The following is a 22500-nucleotide window of genomic DNA, read 5'->3' on the forward strand; positions in this document are numbered from 1 at the left end:
ACAAGTATCTTATTTATTTGGCCTACACGTAAACAACTCTCTGAGTGGAGGAGGAATATCCAGCCTGATCTAACTGAGTGGAGGGGGAATATCCAGCCTGAACTAACTGAGTGGAGGAGGAATATCCAGCCTGAACTAACTGAGTAGAGGAGGAATATCCAGCCTGATCTAACTGAGTGGAGGAGGAATATCCAGCCTGAACTAACTGAGTAGAGGAGGTATATCCAGCCTGATCTAACTGAGTGGAGGGGGAATATCCAGCCTGATCTATCTGAGTGGAGGAGGAATATCCAGCCTGATCTAACTGAGTGGAGGGGGAATATCCAGCCTGAACTAACTGAGTAGAGGAGGAATATCCAGCCTGATCTAACTGAGTGGAGGAGGAATATCCAGCCTGATCTAACTGAGTGGAGGGGGAATATCCAGCCTGAACTAACTGAGTAGAGGAGGAATATCCAGCCTGATCTAACTGAGTGGAGGAGGAATATCCAGCCTGAACTAACTGAGTAGAGGAGGTATATCCAGCCTGATCTAACTGAGTGGAGGAGGAATATCCAGCCTGATCTATCTGAGTGGAGGAGGAATATCCAGCCTGATCTAACTGAGTGGAGGGGGAATATCCAGCCTGAACTAACTGAGTAGAGGAGGAATATCCAGCCTGATCTAACTGAGTGGAGGAGGAATATCCAGCCTGAACTAACTGAGTAGAGGAGGTATATCCAGCCTGATCTAACTGAGTGGAGGGGGAATATCCAGCCTGATCTATCTGAGTGGAGGAGGAATATCCAGCCTGATCTAACTGAGTGGAGGAGGAATATCCAGCCTGATCTAACTGAGTGGAGGAGGAATATCCAGCCTGATCTAACTGAGTGGAGGGGAATATCCAGCCTGATCTAACTGAGTGGAGGGGGAATATCCAGCCTGATCTAACTGAGTGGAGGAGGAATATCCAGCCTGATCTAACTGAGTGGAGGAGGAATATCCAGCCTGATCTAACTGAGTGGAGGAATATCCAGCTTGATCTATCTGAGGGGAGGGGGAATATCCAGCCTGATCTAACTGAGTGGAGGAATATCCAGCTTGATCTATCTGAGGGGAGGGGGAATATCCAGCCGGATCTAACTGAGGGGAGGGGGAATATCCAGTCTGATCTATCTGAGGGAAGTGTGAATATCCAGCCTGGTCCAACTAATTGAGTGGAGGAGGAATATCCAGGCTGATCTAACTAGCTGAGTGGGGGAGGAATATCCAGCCTGATCTAACTGAGTGGGGGAGGAATATCCAGCCTGATCTAACTAGCTGAGTGGGGGAGGAATATCCAGCCTGATCTAACTAAGTGCAGGGGGAATATCCAGCCTGATCTAACTAAGTGCAGGGGGAATATCCAGCCTGATCTAACTAAGTGCAGGAGGAATATCCAGCCTGATCTATCTGAGTGGAGGAGGAATATCCAGCCTGATCTAACTGAGTGGAGGAGGAATATCCAGCCTGATCTAACTGAGTGGAGGAGGAATATCCAGCCTGATATAACTGAGTGGAGGAGGAATATCCAGCCTGATCTAACTGAGTGAAGGAGGAATATCCAGCCTGATCTAACTGAGTGGAGGGGGAATATCCAGCCTGATCTAATTGAGTGGAGGGGGAATATCCAGCCTGATCTAACTGAGTGGAGGGGGAATATCCAGCCTGATCCAACTAGCCCATGGGAGGAGTAATATCTATTCTTATCCAACTAGCTGACAGGAAGAGGAATATCCAGCCTGATCCAACTATCTGACAGGAAGAGGAATATCCAGCCTGATCCAACTATCTGACAGGAAGAGGAATATCCAGCCTGATCTAACTGAGTGGAGGAGGAATATCCAGCCTGATCTAACTGAGTGGAGGAGGAATATCCAGCCTGATCTAACTGAGTGGAGGAGGAATATCCAGCCTGATCTGAGTGGAGGAGGAATATCCAGCCTGATCCAACTAACTGAGTGGAGGAGGAATATCTAGCCTGATCCAACTATCTGACAGGAAGAGGAATATCCAGCCTGATCTGACTGAGTGGAGGGGGAATATCCAGCCTGATCTGACTGAGTGGAGGGAGAATATCCAGTCTGAACTAAATGAGTGGAGGAGGAATATCCAGCCTGATCTGATAGGAATAGGAATATCCAGCCTGATACAGCTAGCTGATAGGAAGAGGAATTTCCAGCCTGATCCAACCGCACAATAGCCTGGTCTCAGATCTGTCTGCGCTGTCTTGCCAACTCCATTTCTGTCAAAGCAATGTGCTGGAGTTACCCTAAAGCCACTGGCTTCCACCACAAAACAACTAAATCGAATAGATAGGAGAGAAGCTGGGAGGACTGGTGAGAGGCAAGGATTAGTTCTGTTTCTGGTCATATTTAGACCTAATCGGGAATCATACTGATCTTAATTGCTCTGTGAAGGTTTTCCAGAACTCTGGTTTAAAACACGACAATGGTGGACTGTTGTTGATATTGATCCAGTCTAGTTTTAACCTTGGTTTAAAACACGACAATGGTGGACTGTTGTTCATATTGATCCAGTCTAGTTTTAACTTTGGTTTAAAACACAACAATGTTAGACTGTTGTTCATATTGATCCAGTCTAGTTTTATGGTCACTTCAAGGCCTCATTATAGAAATATTGTTTCCTGTATTTGGTCGATATGCTGGAGAACAAAATAACAGATTTCATGTGTTCTTTCTTCTGCTGCTAAATAAGTGTTACATCAGCTGTGAGCTTGTGTCAGTGCTTCAGCTATCACACACAGAGTATTTCTACTGTCTCTTCATTATTATGACAAGGTTTATTACAGGTTCTCTACCTCCTAGGTCTCTGTAAAGACATGAGCCACCTTCTGTCCAATCTAACTCAATTAAACCAGGCTCAACATGACCCTTATGAAATTACATTCCGGCTTAATCTATGCCTACCAGGGAAACAAGTTTGCAATAAATGTACTGGTGCTGGCAATGGTAGTTATTGTATTTAGGTTTATAGTGCACTACTTTTGACCAGGACCCATAGGGCTCAGGTCAAATGTAATACACTAGATAGAGAATAGGGTGCTATTTGGGACACAGACATCACTAGCAGGTTCAAGGGTAATACTGGGGGATTTGGAAAAGACAAGAGGATTTAGAAGTGATTTAGTGTTCATTTTGAGTTGAACCAAGTCAAGTCCAACAGTTTGTCCTCAGGGTCTTTCATTATATCATAGCAGGAGGAACTGGGACATGAAGCTCCAACTCTACTCTGCTTTCATCCACATCAACACTGAATAAACACTGACGCTTGTTATTTTCTGTTACTTTACTTTGTTAACTTGCCAGTTCTAGTTCTGACTAATGACCAATATTTCTCCACTTCATTTTTCATTAAAACAAGCCTTTTTTCTTTTTCCCCGTCAGGTTAGATGCCAGCCTGTGACACTGCTAAACAGTAACCATGGCCCTCCTGTCCTAAGCTAAGACTCCAGTGGATGTTTTCAGGAAAAAGAAGATGGAGGATCTTTGCTCAGAGCATGTAGCTGACCTTCCTCAGAATGGGGGAAGTAGTGGAGGAGGAAGAGGTGGTGGAGAGGGGGTCAGAAAGGTAGAGAACACTGTCAACCAGCTGATTACAAGCGAGGCCTCAAGCATCAGCTCTCCTGGCCAGGCTAATCAGAAACCAACCCTTTCACATATGGTAACTATCCCAGCGTCCCCCACCATGGCCAGTCCCAGCGCCGAGGCTCCAGAAGGCGTGGCTCTCAAGGTAGCTGCCAGCGTGCTTCAGCCTCTCTGTCTGGGGGACAGTCCTGTGATGCTGCCCATCCACCCCCTCCAACAGATGGCTGGAGGAACCGCTCCCCAGGGGATCCCTCCGTACCTCCTGACCCACCAGGGGCCTCTCTCCCTGGGCTCCCTCTCCCAAGGCCCTGGCCTCTCCCTGCCTCTGGTCCTGGAGCAGCATGTGTTCCAGCATCTGAACACCATGGGAGCAATGCTCCAGCAGACTCCCCCCTGCCCTTCCCTGTCCTTCCTCCAGAACAATCTGCTGTTTCACACCCAGCCTCAGACCTCTTCCATGGCTTCATTGGCCTTCTGCCAGCCTCCAGCCCTGGATCAGAAACTACCTGGACCTCCAACCCAGGACCCAGGTAATTGTAATGGTATATAGTAATTCAGCTGTCTACTATTGGTGTGTAATCCCTCCAATTGTAGTAATACAACCATTCTCTCTCCTAGGTATTCATGCCATCCTCCAGAACCCAGCATTCGCTGCCCTCATACAGGACCTGTTTTCTGCTCAGACCAACCCCACCTCCTCTTCCTGTCACCCAGCGGGATCAACCCCAACTGACCCCTTTGCTTCAGCCTCGTTCCCCCCATCCCAACCCCAACCTCCACCCCTCTCCTACCCCTACAGCTCCCCGCTAGCCCCCCTGGTACCCCCTGCCACCCTCCTGGTCCCCTACCCTGTCATTGTTCCTCTCCCTGTGCCTCTACCCATCCCTCTCCCTATCCCCATCCCACAGAGCCAGGAGTCCAAAGGATACTCTGACCCCTCTAAACCAGCCTGTATGGTGACTAAAAGCACACAGACTAACTATGAGGAGATCATCAGTCCTCCACCACACGGTAACATTATGACTCTTTACCCTCCATCTTCCATGGCCTCTCTGTCCTCTGTTGCCATGGTCCCCGAGGGGGAGGTGCTTGACCTATCAGTGAAAGCCCCTCCCATAATCCAACCAAAGCAGGAAAGGACATTTCAACAACACGATGACACTGTCCTCGACCTGTCTGTAGCTAGTAAACAGAAAAGAAAAGAGCGTCCTTCATCGCGGGACTGGCACACTTCTTCCGAGGGCACTACTACAGCCTGGCTCCCTTCACCCGAGGGCACTACATCTGTTTCTCTGGAGGTCTTAAAGCCTGCGGAGTGCACTCAGAAGCTCCACCACCGCCCTAACCTGTTGAACGGTGTAACCCATGTAGAATTCAGTAGACGGCGTCAGTGGGCGGTGGTGGATGGAGGCGGGAGCGGTAACAGACCCAGCAGCGAGCCCAAGAGCAGTAGCAGCAGCGGTAGCTCGAACTTTGAGATCTTTCACACCTCTCAAACAGCCAAAGTCATCGTGGCGGTCAAAGACGCGATCCCCACCACTGCCATCTTCTGTGGCAAGATCAAGTCTCTCTCAGGGCTGTCCAGTAAGAGCCTGTCTATTAAACAACACGACTCCTCCGGCCACACGGGGGCGCTGTTACATCAGTGTTACGGTGCTCTGCCTCTACCCAGAGGACACCATGTGGTGGAGCAGAAAGACCCTAACCTCCCCAGGAACAGACAGGCCATCAAACTGAAGAAGGTCAGCTCACAGGAGATCCACATCCTCCCCATCAAGAAGCAACGTCTGGCTGCCTTCTGCCCCAGGAAGTAGAGGAGTTAGCCTGATCCCAGATCTGTTAGTAGAGAGGAGTTAGCCTGGTCCCAGATCTGTTAGTAGAGAGGAGTTAGCCTGGTCCCAGATCTGTTAGTAGAGAGGAGTTAGCCTGGTCCCAGATCTGTATGTACTGTCTTGCAGATCTGGGACCAGGCCGGAGCGTGAAGTGTCATTGTAGAAGTGGGATCGAATCCCGGGTCAGACAGACAGGGCGGTCTCTGTTACATAAAGGAGGTGGTAATGAGGTGAACTATCCTTGACTAAGACCTGAAGACTTGTGTTAGCTCACCGAGCTTAGCTAATGCCTAACAGGCTAACACAGTCTTGAGGGACACAAGAGACCCGAGGTTCAAATCCAGTTGGTTACGTGTGTCTTTACTGCTAGCGCTTGTGGTTGACAGAAGTTACAACCTGTTCTTCTGAGACATTGGCCAAGTGCTGTGACTACGGCAGATGATTGGGGATAATCTTCCTGGCATGGATGATATCTCCTCCATGTGTTGAGAGACGGAGGATGACTTTGTTGCTGTAGTGTTGTGACTGTGTTTGTAGTTGTCTGACATTTTTACCTTACAAAACATTCATGTTTAATTAATCAATATAAATTGTTAAAAGAGGACTTTCTCCTTTTACAAAATACTGTCAATTCACAGATGAAATGTGGCTGTCCATCGTCTGCTACTTTCCATGTGAAAAGGTACATTTGTTGATGCTTTGCTAGGCTTATACAGTATTTCATATCCGATTGAGGACACTTAGCCAGTCATTTCATGGTTCATGTTTGTATGTGATTCAGTTGGAAAAAAATGACATGAGAATAAAACAAAGTGTTCTTGTTGAGCATGATGCCCCTTTGTCTTAACATCGCATTTACTTATTTATTACTAAAGGGACACTTCCCTTTTCAAATTGTTAAAGGTTCATGTTGGGGCGGCCTAGTGGTTAGATCATTGGGCCAGTAACCAAAATGTTGCTGGATCAAATCCCTGAGCTGACAAGATGAAAACATCTGTTCTGCCCCTGAACAAGGCAGTTCACTGTTCTCCGGTAGGCCCTCATTGTAAATAACAATTTGTTCTTAACTGACTTGCCTTGTTAAATAAAAAGGTTAAAATAAAAATGCTTGTCAACTCTCATGAAATGAGGCAAATGGTGAAAAAAAAGTTTAATTGCGTGAAAGTACATATGCAAATATTATTTAACAAACAAGCATTTTCCAGTACCGGTACTTGAAAAAGTAGTTTTTCCAGTATATGTACACTGTGGAACAACAGATGAAAATGTAGAATCTTAAAAAATATATACAAAGTTGATCTAAAATATTGTCAAACAGAAAATGAACTTACAGCAAATGCTACTATGAAGAAGTCTGTCCTAAAACACAAAAGCCTAGTAAAACCTGAGTATCACAATAAAGCAAGGCCGTTTGAAGTATTACCGTTCAGTTAAACTAAAAGCTTTCACATAAAAATGTAACTACAAAAGATTGTTTTCAATATATGACTTCTGAAAAATTTTCAGAAATTGGTCACTTCTTCTGCCACAGCGACAAGATAAATACTAAAATAAGTCATATTTATCACATTATAGGTTGTTGTGACACAAATCAATCCCATCCACATCTCTTTTGCTTGTGTGTTAAATCCCCCTAACACTCCATATCCTAGCCTGTTGCCTGACTGCTATACAGCCTTGTATCCATATATGCTGGATATCCTGACCATGAAACGTTAAATACATATCAACTGTTCATTTGGTGCTTGAAAACCTTCAGACAACCAACAGTCAACTATCTACTTTTAACGGCTATGATTTGAAATGAGATGGCCATACACGTATTGCAATCAATGTTCAGCTTGGCTACCATCGGGTAGTTGTCTGATGGTGTAGCCAACACTACCATTACAAATAGCAGATTGTTTGGGTTAAAATACAGACAGGATTCAACACAACCTTCCTGTATATATGCAGAGATTAATAATACCTTTTACACACAGTACAAAATCCAGGATATAAAAAAAACATACTTTTTTGGCTTTTTATGTAAAACACAGGTTTTTTGTCTGGTTCTTCAAACATAAGTCCACCATCATCTTTTACAATAAGACTTTGACTTGAACAGGAACTTCCTGTCTTCATTGTCCAACGTATTGTAGAATCTACACGCAGCAGAGGAATGTGTGAATGTCCAATCACAATCATAGATCCTGGTTAGAAGTTCCATTGGGCGATCCAAAGAACGATCAGTGTTCCAAAGAGTCCAGGTTGTCACACCCTGAATGCACTAAGGAGTACGGTGTCCAAAACAAACAATGAATCTTCCCAGCATGGTACATTCTCCTTATCAACATCCTTTGATATTGAAACTATTGAAGAATCAAATCACAGTATCCATATAGAAGCTGAATGGTTGATATCTTATTGCAATGAGAGGCTAGTGCAACAAGCAGTACATGCCATTGGGGGTTGTGTGGAGATGGCTCCTTGCATCTCCAGGTCTCCAAGGCTGACAGTAGCCTGGTCTCAGATCTGTTTGTTTTTTACAGAACATTCTGGGACCAGGCTAAGTAGGTAAGGGTTGAGAGAAGGTGTACATGGACAATGCATAGGTAGGTAAACACTCAACATCATCCTTTGGGATTCAGCTGAGTCTATTCTAAAGAATAGTAGACTGAAGTTCGTTCATAGTGTTTCTCTGTACTGACGTTCATACTGACATTCATACTGTTTCTCTGAATGCTCTTCATCACAGGATGAGGTATGAGGGTCTCTGCAAAGGAATGATTAAGGACTCATTGTGCTTAGGGTTTCACAGCCAAGATGATCTTCCCATTCTAGTGTGTGTGTGTGTGTGTGTGTGTGTGTGTGTGTGTGTGTGTGTGTGTGTGTGTGTGTGTGTGTGTGTGTGTGTGTGAGTGTGAGAGTGTTACTGTTTGGTCTGTTTGAGCCTCTCGATGTGGTGACATAGCTTGAGGGCGGGGCCTAGCTTCAGACCCATGTACTTCATGATGATGTCACTACGTAGAAGCATTAGCGCCTTTCCGTCGATCTCCTGAAGACAAGAGACAAACGCAGTCAGAAAGAGGGCGTAGCACCAACACAGCCAAGATGGCCGAAACATCAATGATTAACTCTTCTAAATGAAACGTTGTGTTTTTTTACGTTCAACAGTGATAGGTGCACCTTTTCCCCAACACAGAACCAACATAACAGCAGAACAACAACATAATTCTCTCTGAGCTGAGATGTCCAGGCAGACATCAACAGAAAATTCCAAACAGAAATTGTCTGGCGTCGTACTGTAAACATTCACTAGGTTGTAGATGGCCTGTATGGTTAAACAGAGTTGGGTTTTCCTGGAGGGAATTAAAGTGATCCTCTCCAGACAGGTAGGGAAGGTTCTGAGACAGCCCACTGCTAGACTCCCAGGTTATAGACTAAACACAGAGGACACAGGCCATAGGAATACAACACTGTTGTAAATCTATCTCTGTGACACAGGCGTCCTCCCTTTATGCTTCCTGCTTCTGACAGGGACATACACACAGCAAGGAGGGCTGGAGCAGATCAGAACCAGACCAGACACCTAACACATATCCAGGCTGCATCACAGCCAGGAGGGCTGGAGCACATCAGAACCAGACCAGACACCTAACACATATCCAGGCTGCATCACAGCCAGGAGGGCTGGAGCACATCAGAACCAGACCAGACACCTAACACATATCCAGGCTGCATCACAGCCAGGAGGGCTGGAGCACATCAGAACCAGACCAGACACCTAACACATATCCAGGCTGCATCACAGCCAGGAGGGCTGGAGCACATCAGAACCAGACCAGACACCTAACACATATCCAGGCTGCAGTTCTTTTTTGGGGATATTTTTTGAATTTTTACACAACATTAAAATAATCTAGGGAGCATCTCAAATAGTGTAACATCAGGCCTGGACCCGGCCCTTAGACACACATCTAGGGGGCATCTCAATAGTGTAGTGTCTGCCTCTCCTTGTCTCCTTTCCTCTATCAGCAGTGATGCTCCAAAGGAAGAAAAAGGACAAGAAACGTCATCAATCAATAAATAAATCAATCAAGGTCCACTCACGTGTTTTCTGAAGAGCTCCACGTGGGGTCCGAGTGTTTGGGGGTCGGCGTCGTGGACAAACTGCATCACCTCATCCACAGACCAGGAGGAAGGGGCGTTCCCGGCCCCGTTCCCCGCTGCAGCCTCCCGGTCTGCAGCTGCCAGGTGCTCAGGACCTGTGGTGGAGCTCGCAGCTGAAGAACAGAACACACAGACAGAGCAGCAGAGAGTCAGAATTCAATATTCACCTCTCTAGTTAACCACCATGAATACCAATCGTTTCAGACTTTACAGGGCGACATGTTAGCCTAGTGGTTAGAGCCTAGTGGTTAGAGCCTAGTGGTTAGAGCCTAGTGGTTAGAGCCTAGTGGTTAGAGCCTAGTGGTTAGAGCCTAGTGGTTAGAGCCTAGTGGTTAGAGCCTAGTGGTTAGAGCCTAGTGGTTAGAGCCTAGTGGTTAGAGCCTAGTGGTTAGAGTGTTGGACTAGTAACTGAAAGGTTTCAAGATCAAATCCCAGAGCTGACAAGGTAAAAATCTGTCGTTCTGCCCCTGAACAAGGCAGTTAACCCACTGTTCCTAGGCCATCATTGTAAATAAGAATTTGTTCTTTAAAACTGACTTGCCTAGTTAAATAAAGAAAAATACAACATATCCATGGCATTGTCCACTAGGTGGCAGTGCTAGACAACATATTTACTGCCACCTGACTACACTTCTGTTAAATGAATGAAAATAAAAACACCATCGCCTTTCTTGAACTAACTTGACTTGTCTTGCTAGCACTGTCTTAGCTGCTTTATTGAGGAAAATGTACTGACTATGACTGAGATGTGTGGGTGTCTCACCTAGCTATCTGAAGATGAATGCACTAAGTCGCTCGGGATAAGAGCGTCTGTTAAGTTACTAAAATTAAATCAACATTCAAACAAACGTAAATGGCCAACTAGAATCTAGAGGCCCGTCCAGTCAGCCAGCCAACGGGGGTTCAGCTCTTACAAGGCCTACCTTCCACTCTTCTCTGTAGCCCTCTGGACCCCAGGTCGGGAGGGTTGGGGGCCAGGCGCCTGAGGGGTGGTGGTGGGGGGTGACCAGGGCCAGACCCAGGGTAGTAGGGGCTGCTGGACCCCTGGCCACGGTACTCTGAGGTGGTGCGTTGTGTCAGGGGGTGAGGTGTCATAGAGGGAGAGGTGGAGGTGTCCATAGGGTCCTCAGTCAAACCGTTCTCACTGCGAGGAAGGGGCTCTGATGGAGGGTAAGAGAGGTAGGATCGTCAGCGTATAGACACACACACTAATACAGTGTCACACACATGAATTCTTAAAGTAAAATGCCATCTAATAATGTGCCATGAGAAACTAAACAAGTGTTTGATGATTGGTGATTAATCATGAAGTGGTAGCGTAGCCGTTAGCTGCTTGGTGATCGGTGATTAATCATGAAGTGGTAGCTTAGCCGTTAGCTGCTTGGTGATCGGTGATTAATCATGAAGTGGTAGCTTAGCCGTTAGCTGCTTGGTGATCGGTGATTAATCATGAAGTGGTAGCTTAGCTGTTAGCTGCTTGGTGATCGGTGATTAATCATGAAGTGGTAGCTTAGCCGTTAGATGCTTGGTGATCGGTGATTAATCATGAAGTGGTAGCGTAGCCGTTAGCTGCTTGGTGATCGGTGATTAATCATGAAGTGGTAGCTTAGCCGTTAGCTGCTTGGTGATCGGTGATTAATCATGAAGTGGTAGCTTAGCCGTTAGCTGCTTGGTGATCGGTGATTAATCATGAAGTGGTAGCTTAGCCGTTAGCTGCTGATGCAATTACATTGAACAGTGGCAGGTCATCAATATCTGTACAGTTACTAGGACTTCATTAATAAACTATACAAGCGGAAGTTTTAATTAATCAAACAGCAGTTATGCATTAAGGAAAGTGTTTCAATAATGTAGAATCAGGAGGCAATAAGAAGGAAGACGATAGGCCACAACTATCACTCTACTGAGGACACAAGGAAGTGGTTATTTGTGTTAATTCAGTAGAGTGGTCCTTCTAGTTAATCACAGTGCCCAGTCCAGCACTGGGCTGCATCTTAATAGTGTAGAGAGGCTTCCTCTCCTTCTAGTTAATCACAGTGCCCAGTCCAGCACTGGGCTGCATCTTAATAGTGTAGAGAGGCTTCCTCTCCCCATTTCATCTGCACTGACATTAAAGAACTGGAAAGGTGAAAGTCAATTCCTGGGTAGCTATCCTCCATTTACTTTTTTCCTTATCCTGTATTTTGTGTTTATATATCAGTACTGAAGGAGACGAGATGACAAAGGAAGAACAGGAGGTAATTTCAAACTATTGCGATGCATCCCCAGTGAGTGCACCAGGGGTAGCTCTGAGGCCGAGGGGTGTTAGTGTACCTTCCGAGGGGTGTGCCTCTGTGCTGTGCAGCCGTTTGGAGGAGGACAGGGGGGCAGGGTAAAGGTTACAGTCCCTGTCTCTGTCCATCTGGAAGCGCCTGCTCCTTCCTACGGTGCCTCTGGCTATGGACAAGGCCTCTGACATCTCTTCTTTTACTGGAGACAACAGAGGAGAGGAGAGACAAGACATGGCATCAGCTACTGCCAACTGAGGGCCACTGAGATATCTCTATAAACTTGTGTTTTTTGGGGTCTGATGTTTCATGTGGGTCAGTGACCTGTTGAAGGAAATGCTATGACATTATAGATGACCAATGGAATATTAGAGAAATAGCCACAGTTTCTAATGTGACTGTTGATGGTGTATGTTGATGGAAAATACATGCTGGCTTGTGGCTTTGTGACAAAGATAAGGAAAAGCTCACAAACACACACACACGCCACGGTTTGCAGGCATTACCTGACGTGCTCCTGTCGTAGGCTGTGTGTCCAGTGGAGGCCATGAATGCAGGGCTGAAGGGTTGGGAGGAGAACAGGTTGTCACTCTGCAGCTGGTGACACAGAGTCTCCATGAACCTGAGCACGAAGGAGGCAGAGGAGGCCTGGGGCAGCTTGACATAGTGGATCCCCCCATCAGACCGCACTGCAGGGTGGGAGACAGAACAGATAGCCACAGTCATATGGTATCTAGCTGATTACAGAGGCACTGAAGGCCTGGGGCAGCTTGACATAGATGAGCCTTCCGTCACTACATACTGGGAGAGGGGAGAAGGCAAACGTCAGTGTTGGACTAAACCAGAGTCCCCTGAAGTCATTGTTCTGCTGATGTGGTTGTACAGTTGAAGTCAGAAGTTTACATACACTTAGGTTGGAGTCATTAAAACTTGTTTTTCAACCACTCCACAAATTTCTTGTTAACAAACTATAGTTTTGGCATGACACAAGTAATTTTTCCAACAATTGTTTACAGACAGAGTGAATTATAAGTGAAATAATCTATCACAATTCCAGTGGGTCAGAAGTTTACATACACTAAGTTGACTGTGCCTTTAAACAGCTTGGAAAATTCCACAAAATGATGTCATGGCTTTAGAAGCTTCTGATAGGCTAATTGACATTATTTGAGTCAATTGGAGGTGTACCTGTGGATGTATTTCAAGGCCTACCTTCAAACTCAGTGCCTCTTTGCTTGACATCATGGGAAAATCAAAAGAAATCAGCCAAGACCTCAGAAAAAACATTGTAGACCTCCACAAGTCTGGCTCATCCTTGGGAGCAATTTCCAAACGCCTGAAGGTACCACGTTCATCTGTACAAACAATAGTACGCAAGTATAAACACCATGGGACCACGTAGTCATCATACCGCTCAGGAAGGAGACGTGTTCTGTCTCCTAGAGATGAACTTACTTTGGTGCGAAAAGTGCAAATCAATCCCAGAACAGCAGCAAAGGACCTTGTGAAGATGTTGGAGGAAACAGGTACAAAAGTATCTATATCCACAGTAAACGAGTCCTATATCGATATAACCTGAAAGGCCGCTCAGCAAGGAAGAAGCCACTGCTCTAAAACCGCCATAAAAAAAGCCAGACTACGGTTTGCAACTGCACATGGGGACAAAGATCGTACTTTTGGGAGAAATGTCCTCTGGTCCTCTGGTCTGATGAAACAAAAATAGAACTGTTTGGCCATAATCACCATCGTTATGTTTGGAGGAAAAGGGGGGACGCTTGCAAGCCGAAGAACACCATCCAAACCGTGAAGCACAGGGGTGGCAGCATCATGTTGTGGGAGTGCCTTGCTGCAGGAGGGACTGGTGCACTTCACAAAATAGATAGCATCATGAGGACAGAAAATTGTGGATTTATTGAAGCAACATCTCAAGACATCAGTCAGGAAGTTAAAGCTTGGTCGAAGATGGGTCTTCCAAATGGACAATGACCCCAAGCATACTTCCAAAGTTGTGGCAAAATGGTTTAAGGACAACAAAGTCAAGGTATTGGAGTGGCCATCATAAAGCCCTGACCTCAATCCTATCGAAAATTTGTGGGCAGAACTGAAAAAAAGCATGTGCGAGCAAGGAGGCCTACAAACCTGACTCAGTTACACCAGCTCTGTCAGGAGGAATGGGCCAAAATTCACCCAACTTATTGTGAGAAGCTTGTGGAAGGCTACCCGAAACGTTTGACCCAAGTTAAACAATTTAAAGGCAATGCTAGCAAATACTAATTGAGTATGTGTAAACTTCTGACCCACTGGGAATGTGATGAAAGAAATAAAAGCTGAAATAAATCATTCTCTACTATTATTCTGACATTTCACATTCTTAAAATAAAATGGTGATCCTAACTGACCTAAATCAGGGAATTTTTATTAGGATTAAATGTCAGGAATTGTGAAAAACTACGTTTTAAATGTATTTGGCTAAGGTGTATGTAAACTTCCGACTTCAACTGTATGTATCTGGGCTGAGAGAGGCAGGCAGAGGCACTCAGCAGATGGAGAAATGACTGGCTTTACCAGACATCCATCACACAGCATCCATCACACAGCTCTTTACCTAGCTGTTGAAACACTGTCTGTTAGGGACCTGACCATACCATATTATCACCATACTTATGTATGGAGATTCTCACAATTCTATATGTATTGCGATTCGATACTGTGATTTTATTGTGATTTCATGTTCCAAACATATTGCTCACCATTTGTCTGCTGTAGAGGAACAAGAGAGAACCATGATAACCATGATTCTATGTCGCAGTAACAGACAGGATTATTTGGTTTCTATGTCGCAGTAACAGACAGGATTATTTGGTTTCTATGTCGCAGTAACAGACAGGATTATTTGGTTTCTATGTCGCAGTAACAGACAGGATTATTTGGTTTCTATGGCGCAGTAACAGACAGGATTATTTGGTTTCTATGGCACAGTAACAGACAGGATTATTTGGTTTCTATGTCGCAGTAACAGACAGGATTATTTGGTTTCTATGTCGCAGTAACAGACAGGATTATTTGGTTTCTATGTCGCAGTAACAGACAGGATTATTTGGTTTATATGGTGCAGTAACAGACAGGATTATTTGGTTTCTATGGCGCAGTAACAGACAGGATTATTTGGTTTCTATGGCGCAGTAACAGACAGGATTATTTGGTTTATATGGTGCAGTAACAAATGGCCCAGCATCAGATGACCCCCCCACACACAGACTGGGACCCCCCCGGGGAGCCCCTCCCAAACCAGGTTACGCACACATGTCAGTTCTCATTACCCCCAGACACATGACATCAGCTGCTGCACACACACTTTATCCCACCAGGCATTATCCAGTGCACCATGTGGGCCCTGCAGCCTAAACCAATTCCTACTGCCTGATTGAATCCCCAGCCTATCCCGTATTCCCATTTGGCATTATTTTAATGAGGACTGAGGAACTATTTGAATATGTAGCCCTGTCTGTGTAGAGTAGACGGTCTAGGGAGCGGGGTGTTCTTCTGGCTTCTTCATCATGTCATGGAGTAACAACCCTAGTGTTTCTGTCCAGTGAGGTTTGGACCATCTGAGTTCGGACCTGAGTCTCCGACACATCACAGGACTGTGTTAGCGAGCTGAACTAAAGCTTACAGGCATGAGCTTGAGGAAGCTAACAAGTCTTCAGCTCACAGGCAAGCTTAGTTACTCATCACGTCAGCACAGCAGTTCACCGACCCACCTCCATTACACAACCATAGAACACCTCAACAATACTACACTAGCTATAACCACAGACCATATATCAGGACAGGCCCCAGCTAAAATGGCTGACCAACTGTTCCATTCTGATGTATAGGGACTACATGACATCAGCCTATCTAGGGTTCTATATCTATAGCTATAATACCTGACGATCTCTTCTCCTATCTAGGGTTATATATCTATGGCTATAATACCTCTGATGATCTCTCCTCCGTCGGACTGGGACTGTAGGAAGCTGAAAAGGAAGGTAGGCTGGTAGGCACAGTCCACACATGCCTGAACAGCCTGCTGTAGGACAGTGTTGACCGGACCCGGCCCAAAGTGGTCCGGCAGCTGCTGCAACTGCTTCCTGTCCAGGTGTGGGCCACAGGCTCCGTGCTTGTTCACGTACACACACACTGGAGGAGAGAGAGAGAGAGATGAAGGTCAGGAGGCACTAGAACATGTCTAAAGCTTCATTCTAGGTGGATCAGTTAAATCATTCAGAACAAGAGACCAGCTGGACTGCTCTAGGTGGATCAGTTAAATCATTCAAAACAAGGGACCAGCTGGACTGCTCTAGGTGGATCAGTTAAATCACTCAGAACAAGAGACCAGCTGGACTGCTCTAGGTGGATCAGTTAAATCATTCAGAACAAGGGACCAGCTGGACTGCTCTAGGTGGATCAGTTAAATCATTCAGAACAAGAGACCAGCTGGACTGCTCTAGGTGGATCAGTTAAATCATTCAGAACAAGAGACCAGCTGGACTGCTCTAGGTGGATCAGTTAAATCATTCAGAACAAGAGACCAGCTGGACTGCTCTAGGTGGATCAGTTAAATCATTCAGAACAAGAGACCAGCTGGACTGCTCTAGGTGGATCAGTTAAATCATTCAAAACAAGGGACCAGCTGGACTGCTCTAGGTGGATCAGTTAAATCATTCAGAACAAGAGACCAGCTGGACTGCTCTAGGTGGATCAGTTAAATCATTCAAAACAAGGGACCAGCTGGACTGCTCTAGGTGGATCAGTTAAATCATTCAGAACAAGGGACCAGCTGGACTGCTCTAGGTGGATCAGTTAAATCACTCAGAACAAGGGACCAGCTGGACTGCTCTAGGTGGATCAGTTAAATCACTCAGAACAAGGGACCAGCTGGACTGCTCTAGGTGTATCAGTTAAATCATTCAGAACAAGAGACCAGCTGGACTGCTCTAGGTGGATCAGTTAAATCATTCAGAACAAGAGACCAGCTGGACTGCTCTAGGTGGATCAGTTAAATCATTCAGAACAAGGGACCAGCTGGACTGCTCTAGGTGGATCAGTTAAATCATTCAGAACAAGAGACCAGCTGGACTGCTCTAGGTGGATCAGTTAAATCATTCAGAACAAGGGACCAGCTGGACTGCTCTAGGTGGATCAGTTAAATCATTCAGAACAAGAGACCAGCTGGACTGCTCTAGGTGGATCAGTTAAATCATTCAGAACAAGGGACCAGCTGGACTGCTCTAGCGTGGGCATATATACTGAGTGTACCAAACATTAGGAACACCTTCCTAATATGGAGTTGCACCCGCTTTTCCCCTCAGAAGAGCCTCAATTCGTCAAGGTGTCAACAGCGTTCCACAGGGATGCTGGCCCATGTTGACTCCAATACTTCCCACAGTTGTGTCAAGTTGGCTGGATGTCCTTTGGGTGGTGGACCATTCTTTATACACACAGGAAACTGTTGAGTGTGAAAACTCCAGCAGCGTTGTAGTTCTTGACCCAAACCGGAGCGCCTGGCACCTACTACCATACCCGTTCAAAGACACTTAAATCTTTGCCTTGCCCATTCACCCTCTGAATGGAACACAATCCATGTCTCAATGGTCTCAAGGCTTAAAAATCCTTTAACCTGTCTCATCCCCTTCATCTACACTGATTGAAGTGGATTTAACAAGTGACATCAATAAGGGATCACAGCTTCAACCTGGATTCACCTGGTCAGTCTATGTCAAGGAAAGTGCTGGATGTTTTGTCCACTCAGTGTATATCGCTTAATACAGCGATCTGTTAAACTGCATCAATGTTTTTATTTATCTGACAGGACTGAGTCTTACCTGTGGAGACCACTCCAGGGCTGGAGCTGAGGCTGTTGTCCTTTGGTCCATGAACGTTGATCAGTCTGGTCTCAGAGGCTGTAGTATATACAGAGCCTGTCCCCGAGGACGGCAGCACACGTGGCTTCCTCTGAACAAACACAACCTTGTTCACTGACAACTCTTTGATCCCTATCATATACTGACACTACACAGCACACCCACTGTAATAATACCACTGTGATGTTGTCATACAACATCGTGTAAATTGATTGGACTGGATATGAAACCCCTCCAGGAGTGTTAACTGCAGCCAATCACCAACCAGTCACATGTACATTTCATTAAACAGATTTACAATAAAAATGCTGTTCCAATAAGCATACTTTTTCAGTCCAGTACTAAACTCAATCTGGATCCAGGAAACTGGTTCATTGACCATAGCTCCTTACCTTGCTCCCAGGCTTGGGCCCCCTCTTCTTATGGGGTCTGGGTGCTAGCTGGGAGCCGGAGACCTGTGGCGTACCATTCAGAGCAGCCTCGGCTGCGGCCTCCGCCGCTGCCTTGAGCAGGGCGATGGTCTGGAGTTTGGGGCGCCGGCCCCGGACCCCCTTCCGCACGGGCAGAGGGGGCAGCGGGTGGGGCAGGCGATAGGAGGAGGGGGACTGCATGGAGCGTCTGGAGGGGGTGGGGGGAGAGGAGGAGGCTGGGAGGAAGAGGGCCTTGGGGAGGGTGACTGAAACGAGAGGAAAGGCAAAAGGTGGAATTAGAAAACTACGATGGGAAGTTATTTGCCACTGCAATATCACCAGGAATTCAGTCATTCACAACAACTGAAAACATAGCTTATAATGACCATAGCTGTTTTTGTTTCTTACCCAAGGTTCATTTAATAATGTTGCATTTAAACACAGCTATTGTTGAATGAATCCATGGTATTAAGGCTTATGAAAAGGGGAGCTACGGTTCTGGGAGGCAAAACAGGAGGACTTCCTGGACACACACACACAAATCAATCACTGTCTGTTCCGATTCGCGTAAGAATTCCACTGAGGTGAAGCGAGTCTACACTCTGCAGCACCAGTAGATCAAACACTGTCTGACACACATGAATAACAACTTTGATCTTCCCGCTTTGATTCAAAAGCCACAGCTCAAAGTCAGACTTCATACATAATACTACTTCCAATCCAATTCCACACACAAACAATCTACCTCCCCCAGCTCCAGCCAGGCAGCCAAAGGTTCTTTCAAATATCCAAAGCGTCACATTTCCACTCCTCGTGTTGGTTGGCTACATTTCAAGTGTTCGCTGCTCGCCCATTTTCCCCTCAAAACATTGAGTCAGTGAAAGGAATGGTTGGAATCTTTAAGAGGAGGAAAAGGAAGCAGTAGAGGCAGGAATCTTTAAGAGGAGGAAAAGGAAGCAGTAGAGGCAGGAATCTTTAAGAGGAGGAAAAGGAAGCAGTAGAGGCAGGAATCTTTAAGAGGAGGAAAAAGGAAGCAGTAGAGGCAGGAATCTTTAAGAGGAGGAAAAGGAAGCAGTAGAGGCAGGAATCTTTAAGAGGAGGAAAAGGAAGCAGTAGAGGCAGGAATCTTTAAGAGGAGGAAAAAGGAAGCAGTAGAGGCAGGAATCTTTAAGAGGAGGAAAAGGAAGCAGTAGAGGCAGGAATCTTTAAGAGGAGGAAAATGAAGCAGTAGAGGCAGGAATCTTTAAGAGGAGGAAAAAGGAAGCAGTAGAGGCAGGAATCTTTAAGAGGAGTAAAAGGAAGCAGTAGAGGCAGGAATCTTTAAGAGGAGGAAAAAGGAAGCAGTAGAGGCAGGAATCTTTAAGAGGAGGAAAAGGAAGAAGTAGAGGCAGGAATCTTTAAGAGGAGGAAAAGGAAGCAGTAGAGGCAGGAATCTTTAAGAGGAGGAAAAGGAAGAAGTAGAGGCAGGAATCTTTAAGAGGAGGAAAAGGAAGCAGTAGAGGCAGGAATCTTTAAGAGGAGGAAAAGGAAGCAGTAGAGGCAGGAATCTTTAAGAGGAGGAAAAGGAAGCAGTAGAGGCAGGAATCTTTAAGAGGAGGAAAAGGAAGCAGTAGAGGCAGGAATCTTTAAGAGGAGGAAAAGGAAGAAGTAGAGGCAGGAATCTTTAAGAGGAGGAAAAGGAAGCAGTAGAGGCAGGAATCTTTAAGAGGAGGAAAAGGAAGCAGTAGAGGCAGGAATCTTTAAGAGGAGGAAAAAGGAAGCAGTAGAGGCAGGAATCTTTAAGAGGAGGAAAAGGAAGCAGTAGAGGCAGGAATCTTTAAGAGGAGGAAAAGGAAGCAGTAGAGGCAGGAATCTTTAAGAGGAGGAAAAGGAAGCAGTAGAGGCAGGAATCTTTAAGAGGAGGAAAAGGAAGCAGTAGAGGCAGGAATCTTTAAGAGGAGGAAAAGGAAGCAGTAGAGGCAGGAATCTTTAAGAGGAGGAAAAGGAAGAAGTAGAGGCAGGAATCTTTAAGAGGAGGAAAAGGAAGCAGTAGAGGCAGGAATCTTTAAGAGGAGGAAAAGGAAGCAGTAGAGGCAGGAATCTTTAAGAGGAGGAAAAGGTGAGACATACCAGAGTATCCCATCACATTGGGGATAAGGGATACGTTTCCAGTGTGTTGTGTTCTCTGGGTCTAACAAGTCTTTTGTCTGGGGCCCTCCCCCCTTTCATTATAGAGGTCAGGGGTCAGGCTCCCCTGAGACCAGCCAGGTAATCCCCTTCTGCAGACAGCCTGCCTTCATCTCACCTAGATCACAACACTAGGCTACTGTTACATGTTCAATTACTAAACTCCAACCTACCATTACTACTATGAGGTTTAGGTTTGTTATAACACTGCCATGCCAATCAATAGTTTAAAAGACAGTTGAACCAAATGAAAACCTAGTCTAATATACAGACAATGGGTTTTCTAGGGGTGAGGTTCGCTAAGGGTTGAAATCTTTGAATTTAAACAGCTTGGTATACAGGACACTTATTATATAGACAGGACTAAACACATCCCCAGACCATCTATAATGACAAACACTTATTATATAGACAGGACTAAACACATCCCTAGACCATCTATAATGACACACAATTATTATATAGACAGGGTTAAACACATCCCCAGACCATCTATAATGACACACACTTATTATATAGACAGGATTAAACACATCCCCAGACCATCTATAATGACAAACACTTATTATATAGACAGGACTAAACACATCCCCAGACCATCTATAATGACACACACTTATTATATAGACAGGACTAAACACATCCCTAGACCATCTATAATGACACACAATTATTATATAGACAGGGTTAAACACATCCCCAGACCATCTATAATGACAAACACTTATTATATAGACAGGACTAAACACATCCCCAGACCAGCTATAATGACACACACTTATTATATAGACAGGGTTAAACACATCCCCAGACCAGCTATAATGACAAACACTTATTATATAGACAGGATTAAACACATCCCCAGACCAGCTATAATGACACACACTTATTATATAGACAGGGTTAAACACATCCCCAGACCATCTATAATGACAAACACTTATTATATAGACAGGGTTAAACACATCCCCAGACCAGCTATAATGACACACACTTATTATATAGACAGGGTTAAACACATCCCCAGACCATCTATAATGACAAACACTTATTATATAGACAGGACTAAACACATCCCCAGACCAGCTATAATGACACACACTTATTATATAGACAGGACTAAACACATCCCCAGACCATCTATAATGACAAACACTTATTATATAGACAGGGTTAAACACATCCCCAGACCAGCTATAATGACACACACTTATTATATAGACAGGACTAAACACATCCCCAGACCAGCTATAATGACACACACTTATTATATAGACAGGGTTAAACACATCCCCAGACCAGCTATAATGACACACACTTATTATATAGACAGGACTAAACACATCCCCAGACCAGCTATAATGACAAACACTTATTATATAGACAGGATTAAACACATCCCCAGACCAGCTATAATGACACACACTTATTATATAGACAGGGCTAAACACATCCCCAGACCAGCTATAATGACACACACTTATTATATAGACAGGGTTAAACACATCCCTAGACCAGCTATAATGACACACACTTATTATATAGACAGGACTAAACACATCCCCAGACCAGCTATAATGACACACACTTATTATATAGACAGGGTTAAACACATCCCCAGACCAGCTATAATGACAAACACTTATTATATAGACAGGGTTAAACACATCCCCAGACCAGCTATAATGACAAACACTTATTATATAGACAGGACTAAACACATCCCCAGACCAGCTATAATGACAAACACTTATTATATAGACAGGGTTAAACACATCCCTAGACCATCTATAATGACAAACACTTATTATATAGACAGGACTAAACACATCCCCAGACCAGCTATAATGACAAACACTTATTATATAGACAGGACTAAACACATCCCCAGACCAGCTATAATGACAAACACTTATTATATAGACAGGGTTAAACACATCCCCAGACCAGCTATAATGACACACACTTATTATATAGACAGGACTAAACACATCCCCAGACCATCTATAATGACACACACTTATTATATAGACAGGACTAAACACATCCCCAGACCAGCTATAATGACACACACTTATTATATAGACAGGGTTAAACACATCCCCAGACCAGCTATAATGACACACACTTATTATATAGAC

The 22500-nt window shown here is 45.1% G+C and overlaps 2 protein-coding genes across 3 annotated transcripts in view; one reads left to right on the forward strand and one right to left on the reverse strand.

Annotated features, from left to right (window-relative positions):
* The window catches only part of LOC106593956 (retinoic acid-induced protein 2-like), a 21609-nt gene extending 15326 nt beyond the window's left edge, over positions 1-6283 (forward strand). The window contains exons 2-3 of the mRNA XM_045698313.1: positions 3426-4156; positions 4245-6283. Of these exons, the coding sequence (XP_045554269.1) occupies positions 3517-4156; positions 4245-5440 (1836 nt within the window). The 5' untranslated portion in view covers positions 3426-3516 and the 3' untranslated portion in view covers positions 5441-6283. The remainder of the gene's footprint in view (positions 1-3425; positions 4157-4244) is intronic.
* A 310-nt stretch (positions 6284-6593) lies between these two features.
* Positions 6594-22500, reverse strand: part of LOC123727913 (sex comb on midleg-like protein 2) — a 37422-nt gene continuing 21515 nt past the window's right edge. The window contains exons 4-11 of one of the 2 annotated variants that reach the window (XM_045698315.1): positions 18176-18459; positions 17745-17874; positions 15856-16059; positions 12384-12566; positions 11924-12079; positions 10534-10770; positions 9551-9723; positions 6594-8495 (exon numbers count right to left, since the gene is read on the reverse strand). In XM_045698315.1, the coding sequence (XP_045554271.1) occupies positions 8370-8495; positions 9551-9723; positions 10534-10770; positions 11924-12079; positions 12384-12566; positions 15856-16059; positions 17745-17874; positions 18176-18459 (1493 nt within the window). In that variant the 3' untranslated portion in view covers positions 6594-8369. Of the gene's footprint in view, positions 8496-9550; positions 9724-10524; positions 10771-11923; positions 12080-12383; positions 12567-15855; positions 16060-17744; positions 17875-18175; positions 18460-22500 lie in introns of both variants that reach the window. The other variant, XM_045698314.1, reaches the window with a different exon arrangement.

The sequence above is a fragment of the Salmo salar genome, chromosome ssa16 (assembly GCF_905237065.1).
Source record: "Salmo salar chromosome ssa16, Ssal_v3.1, whole genome shotgun sequence".
NCBI lineage: Eukaryota > Metazoa > Chordata > Actinopteri > Salmoniformes > Salmonidae > Salmo > Salmo salar.